This window comes from Brassica oleracea, chromosome C7 (genome assembly GCF_000695525.1).
Source record: "Brassica oleracea var. oleracea cultivar TO1000 chromosome C7, BOL, whole genome shotgun sequence".
Taxonomy (NCBI): domain Eukaryota; kingdom Viridiplantae; phylum Streptophyta; class Magnoliopsida; order Brassicales; family Brassicaceae; genus Brassica; species Brassica oleracea.
This window is the reverse complement of record NC_027754.1, coordinates 7,752,275-7,758,398: the sequence shown is the minus strand read 5'-3', so window position 1 is coordinate 7,758,398 and position 6,124 is coordinate 7,752,275. Positions and strand designations below refer to the sequence as shown.

Below are 6,124 nucleotides of genomic sequence, written 5' to 3'. Positions count from 1 at the left end.
ATTTTCCTTAACAACTTGAACTTTTAAGGTGAATAAGGAGACAAATGAAAATTCCAAAAAAAAATGTGGGTGAGTTTTGCATTTGAATTCAAATTTGAGTCATATTTGCAAAAGCTCCCATAATTTTAAATGTTAATATTCATATTTAAATTAGAATATTAAACTATATTTAATATATGTGAATTTGATAAAAACAAAATACTATATTCGTTTGATATTAATATTATTTGATTATATGGTACATCGAACTATATATTATGTTTTATAATTATAGTTTTTTTTTGTAGATTGTTTTATAAACATGTAAATATTTATCAAGTATGAGAGGGGTTGAGTAACAATATATTATAATTTTACAGTTTTAAAATATAGTAAAATTAATACGAGGCGGGTTATATAAATTAATCTTATTTTCATAAAATAATATTTACATAAATTTTAGTTTAGTTATTTATACTAAAGATTTTTTTGTCCATGTAGATGCGGAGCTACGAGTTTTGTTCGCAGAGTTTACATGATTTTGTTTGTATTGCTAACAATAAAAATACTAAAAAAAATTTTATATAAAAAATACCTATGTATAAAAAAAATAATTTTTACTAAATAAATTTTTGAATAAAATAAATCTCGCCATGTTATGATTATTTGTCGATATCTTATATATTAAAACAGAAGTCGCAACCTTGATTCATGTGTGATTTTTTTTTTAAATGGACCTAATGAACCTATTCCTAAAAAATGCTTGTTACATCTTATATATTAAAACAGAAGACACAACTTTGATTTATGTGTGATTTTTTTAAAAAAAATAGACTTATTTCTAGAAAGTCATATTACATTTAATGTATAATCTTATCATTTAAATTTTGGATCTACCCGAAATTTTTATTGGGCTATCAATAATTAGATTTAAGCAATAGATGATTCATTGGATTTATAGATAGTATAAATTAAATAGATATAATTTATTGTTGTAATACTATACCTCTATATTTTAAACATTTGTCGATGTTAACTTTTAAAATTATACCGTAAATTTATTATGTTTTAAAAATTGATAGACACATATATATTATAATATATACCAGTTTAGAATTGAAAACAAAATATTTATATAAAAATAAATGAAAACAAAAATCCATCGAGATCTAGTAAAACATCAAAGTAGGACAAAAATAATAAAATAAGTCAACTGAAAGGGAGACCGATATAGTATATAATATACAAGACCGTCTCTTGATTCTTTTTTCAAAAGGTCCAAATTGTTTCTTTAGTTTTGATCCATATAAGTAAAAACCGAAACGTAACAAAACTTAGATAAATTGAAGATGGAAAATGTGTGTATTCACAATAATGCCCGAGTCATCTTCCCACAAATCCACCGGTTATATTCACAGAACACAAAAGCACAAAGAAAACTCAAAAGAGGTTCAGACACGAGAGAGAAGACACAGTTCTTGGGTATCAATGAGATATTAAGCCATTCATATCAAAGTGCTAGTGAGAAATTCTCATCAATGATGTTACCTACTTCACGAGTTCAAAACTCTTTCAATGGCGGAAATGTAAAACTCTTTGGGCATTGTACCCATGATCGACTCTCGTTTCTCACCGTTCTTGAAGAGGAGCACTACAGGTACAGCCTTGATCTCATACTCTTCAGCCACCAACGAGTCACTGTCTGCATCCAGGACATAGCAGTTTAGCTTTCCAGCATAGTCCCCTGCAATTTCGTTTATTATCCGGTGGACCATCCTGCATGGACCGCACCAACTAGTGTAGAATTCTACAAGCACAGGCGTTTCGCTTTTCAGGACCGAGTTTTCCCACGAACTTTGTGTAACTTCAGCTGCTGCACATAGTCAAACAAGGAAATAAAAGGATTTCAAAACTTAATATTCTTCATGTCATGCTAATACCTGAAACAACAAACCATCAGAAATATAACACGTGTCCTGTCTCCTGTGTAACCAAAAATGCGGACAAATACTTCAACATGTATTCTTATTAGTGTACTAAGCGCTGTGGAAGTTGACATCAAGTCATACAACTAGAAGAAAACATCAGAATAATGGTATGATATTCCATCTTAGCTGTAAGCTATCAAAAGCATTTGGTTATTCAGTAGTACAATCTTATTCTGTTTTCCACCAAACAAGATGGTTAGAGATCAATGTAAATTCCATAGAAACTATGAGCTCTAAAGGAGCTTAGAACGTAGCTAACCTAGTTTCCTACACTCTTTAAGCTGCTTTTCTATAGTCTCAAGCGGCAAGATCCTCACGCTGTTCTGATTCCACGCTTGTATATATATCTCTCTCTCCATGTTCACAGATTTCAAACTAGATCATGAATAAGAAAATAAGATAGACCTACATTTATGATCTAGGGAACACTATAACTTAGGAGCAGAATCATAAGGTAAAGGCTGAAGAGTAAATTCTAAATCAATCAAACACAGTCTTTGGATCAATAACCACTCGATTATAAAAGTTTCTTGATTTCTACTTAGAGAACCACACGAACACTTCTGATCAATTATCATCAGTACCTTTGGAATCACGCAGGCAGAGAGCAGAGAATCGGAGGCCAGAGCCAGATGAAGATACCAGGGATCGTCTATCGGAGATAAGTAGGGAGCGAGGGGAGAAGCTAGTCACTGGGAACAGACGCGACGGAGAAGAAATCGATCGAGCTGGGGGCAGTCGACCAGCGTTTAAACACATAGACGAAGAAGAAACCGCCATTGAAGAAGGAGTACTGATTTGAGAAGCAGAGAAGAAGAGTTTTTGGGTTTTCTCAAGAAAGAAAGAAAAAAAAAAAAAAACAGAAAGTTGGGGGAAATAATGATGAAAGAGCATTTTCATGATTGGCCAGATCTGAGATAATATTAATTAATATGGAGAACGGTGGGTCCCTTACACAGAACTTCCACCTGTCACACTATTCGCGTGGTTTTCTGAAACCACGCCTGTTCATCCGTTTTTCTTCATGTTCACCGGTTCATATTGTTTTCTGAAATCAACCGAACATTTCCAACAAGCCCCTTGTCCACCCTTAAAATAAAGGGTCCAAGGTGTAATTCTCCGATAGTGATCTTCAAATTTTATTTTTTAAAGACTTATATTTTACACTTTAGTCTTCAATTTCAATTTCAGTAATAGTTCATTATAGTCATTAAAATTTTATAAATTAACAATAAACCCATATTAATATATGGTATTGACATAATTAGTAAACATATTTAATTATAACATCAAATTACTTATAATAAAAGATACAAAACATTAACACATAAAATTACATATAATAATAAAACATAAACAATTCAAATTTCAATATATATATATATATATATATATAAAATACAAAACTAATCAATACGATTATTTCCATAATGCTCCCAAATATGCTCAATCAAAGCATTTTTAAGTTATAAATGAGCTTTCTTATTTTTTATTCAAAGATTACGTGCTAAAAATTGTTGAAAACACATATCTTCGTTTATGGTCATCTCAACGTTTATTGGCGGCGCCGGTCTTGCATCTCTGAAGGTAATACTTCATCTATGGATAATGTGGTTTCAGCAAATGAATAAATTCTAGATTTCTTGAAAGAAAGTGCATCATCTAGAGAAAAAACTTATGAGATGGTTCAGTTACACATGCAAAATCAAGCAAAAAAATTAGCTCTGAAAGAAATGGAGGCTGAAAATAAAATCCTGTTGAAAAATTTAAACTCCATTGATGATATTAACACTCGCCAGTTTATCCGATCTGAACAAGGAAGAATCATACAAAAAAAAACTCAGCAACAACAAACCGAAGAGAATGCTCGAAATTTATATGGAGAATACTTTGGTGATTTTGGAGGTTCAAGACCAAATTTACCTTAATATTAGTATTGTAATATATATTTCAATGTGTAATATTTCAGTTTATGGATTTACCTTAATATTAGTATTGTAAGATATATTTCAATGTGTAATATTTCAGTTTATGTATCGTTTATTTTGATGTAAAATATTATGATTGTATTATAATTTTGTATTTGTGTAAAATTTTTGAAATATATTATGTGAAATAATATGTTTATATTATATTTTTATTAATATTAGTATATATTGGTATATAATATTTATTAATATATTATTATTATTATTTAAGTGTCAATATAGTTATAATAGTAGAATGCCAAATAATAAATAATAAGTACACAATCATTAAACATATATAAATAGAATGACTAAATTGAAAAGTAAACAGTGTTTTAAAGGCCGCTATAGTGGCTCTTCAAAGTTGAGGATGTACTGTTTACCTTTGAGGGTGTACTGTTCACCCTTTTAAAATTTGAAGGGATGAAGGGCTGTTGGAAAGCAAAAGCCTTTAAAAAGTAAAAGGATAAATGACTGTTGGAGATGTTTCAAGGGGTGTCAAAATTTCCTAACATCAATTTACCCCTCAGGCTAATTTATTTTGATGGGATCAATTATGCATCAATGATAATGTATCAATTAAAATTTTGATTAATCATGAAAATCAGGTTTAACCGATTGAATTAGTTTCAACCATGAATCCATGACAAAGCAGCGTTTCCATTGTGGTATTGGCGATGCCTCCGGTTTTTTGAATATCGAAAATAATGCCACATTAAGAATTTATACAACTCAACAGCACCTAATTCGCTTTAAACATATAAACTAAATAATTAGAGACCTTTAAACGCATACAATTTATCAGATGATGTAAAATGATCTCTCATTTTTTTTAATGAAATTTTAAATTTATTGATCATGAGAGAAAATAATGGTTATATACAAACTATCTAGCAATCTAAATTAAAGAATTTCCAAAGGAACTAACTCCTTCCAATACGTGTACTGAACCAGCATTGAAGCAACCCAAGAAGACGTGACTTCTCGTAGTACCTAGTGGAGAGTATCCTCTGTCGTATAGTTTTGTCAATAACCTTGTATAGATGCTCAACTAGACGCACCACCTGATTATGACGCCTTTCATTCCTCTCCCTCCAGACATAATAAATAGTTACCTAGAAAGCTAGTCTCAAGAGAATTGAAGTCAAGTAATTGTGGGTTGGAGCACCTAGGCGGCTCAGATTTTCACTCCAGTCTGGGGATGGGGCCGGCTACAGTAGAGAACCCAGCACCCGCAGCCAAAGGGTGTAGGTGTAAGGACACGTAAAGTATAAATGGTAACGATCCTCCTGTCTTTCCCCACAGAACAGACAACCCTGCTCTATCCCCCACACACGCATACGAGTGCCTGTTGAGAGCCTGTCTTTTATCGCTAACCATGCAATGTAGGAATAACGAGGAACCCCTTGAGCAAACCAAACGAGTATGTGCCAAGGAACTGTGTTATGAGAGTTACAGATGATGGACCACGTCGCCCGAGCAGAGAAGTCCAGTCCGTACTCCCCCTCCGTCTTCTTCCATTGAACCTCGTCCTCCACAGTGGGGGTCAGACATAAACCCATCGCCTTAATCTGCTCAATAACCTGCTCAATGTGGCGATCTCTAGTGCTTCTAAACCTCCACCCATTGCCCAACAACACCTCCGAAATAGTGGCATTACTATTAATACCCAACTTCAATCTCCCATGCTCTCCCAAAATCTCAATTAACCTCCCCAATGGGTGCCAAATATCTGACCAGAACTTGGTAGTCCTACCATTATGGACAGACATCCGAATGAACTGCTTCGCGAGAGGCCGAAGTTGTAGAAGCTTCCTCCAAATCCAAGATCCTGCAGTCCCATCCCTTACATCCCAAAATGAGACGTTGCGCAAAAGAACTTGCTTAACCCATTTAATCCACAAGGAACCAGGGTCACTGAAGACACGCTAGATCAGTTTAAGTGCAAATACAATGGAGACCTCTTTTATACTTCACACACCAAGACCACCTTCCGTTTTCAACTTACAGACGTCTGACCATGCCACTTTTGATTTAGAAGTGACATTGGGGGAGCCACTCCACAGAAACGCTGCACACAAGCTTTCGATCTCGTCAATACAACTTTGAGGAAGACAGAAAGCCGAACACCAGAAATTCGTAATGCTAGCTATTACCGAATTAATGAGCTACAACCGTCCAGCGAAAAAG

General features: G+C 33.4%; 1 protein-coding gene across 2 annotated transcripts; it reads right to left on the bottom strand.

The window, feature by feature from the left end:
- Nucleotides 1-1,304: 1,304 nt before the first annotated feature.
- LOC106303569 (thioredoxin M3, chloroplastic) lies at nt 1,305-2,850 on the bottom strand. Of its 2 annotated transcripts, none has more exons than XM_013739839.1 (2): nt 2,552-2,850; nt 1,305-1,849 (listed from the first exon to the last, which is right to left on the bottom strand). In XM_013739839.1, the coding sequence occupies exons 1-2, from the start codon at nt 2,745-2,747 to the stop codon at nt 1,533-1,535; spliced, it is 513 nt and encodes a 170-aa protein (XP_013595293.1). In that variant the 5' UTR covers nt 2,748-2,850; the 3' UTR covers nt 1,305-1,532. The 2 variants fall into 2 exon arrangements, with proteins under 2 accessions (XP_013595293.1, XP_013595294.1); XM_013739840.1 differs by having other exon boundaries at nt 1,319-1,852.
- Between the last annotated feature and the right edge of the window lie 3,274 nt (nt 2,851-6,124).

What these genes read in the sequence shown, in the direction of transcription:
- LOC106303569 (XM_013739840.1), bottom strand. Translation starts at nt 2,747, where the DNA reads ATGGCGGTTTCTTCTTCGTCTATGTGTTTAAACGCTGGTCGACTGCCC. An exon ending in CTGCCTGCGTGATTCCAAAG is followed by an intron (nt 1,853 to 2,551) that starts GTACTGATGATA and finishes GACTATGTGCAG; the next exon opens with CAGCTGAAGTTACACAAAGT.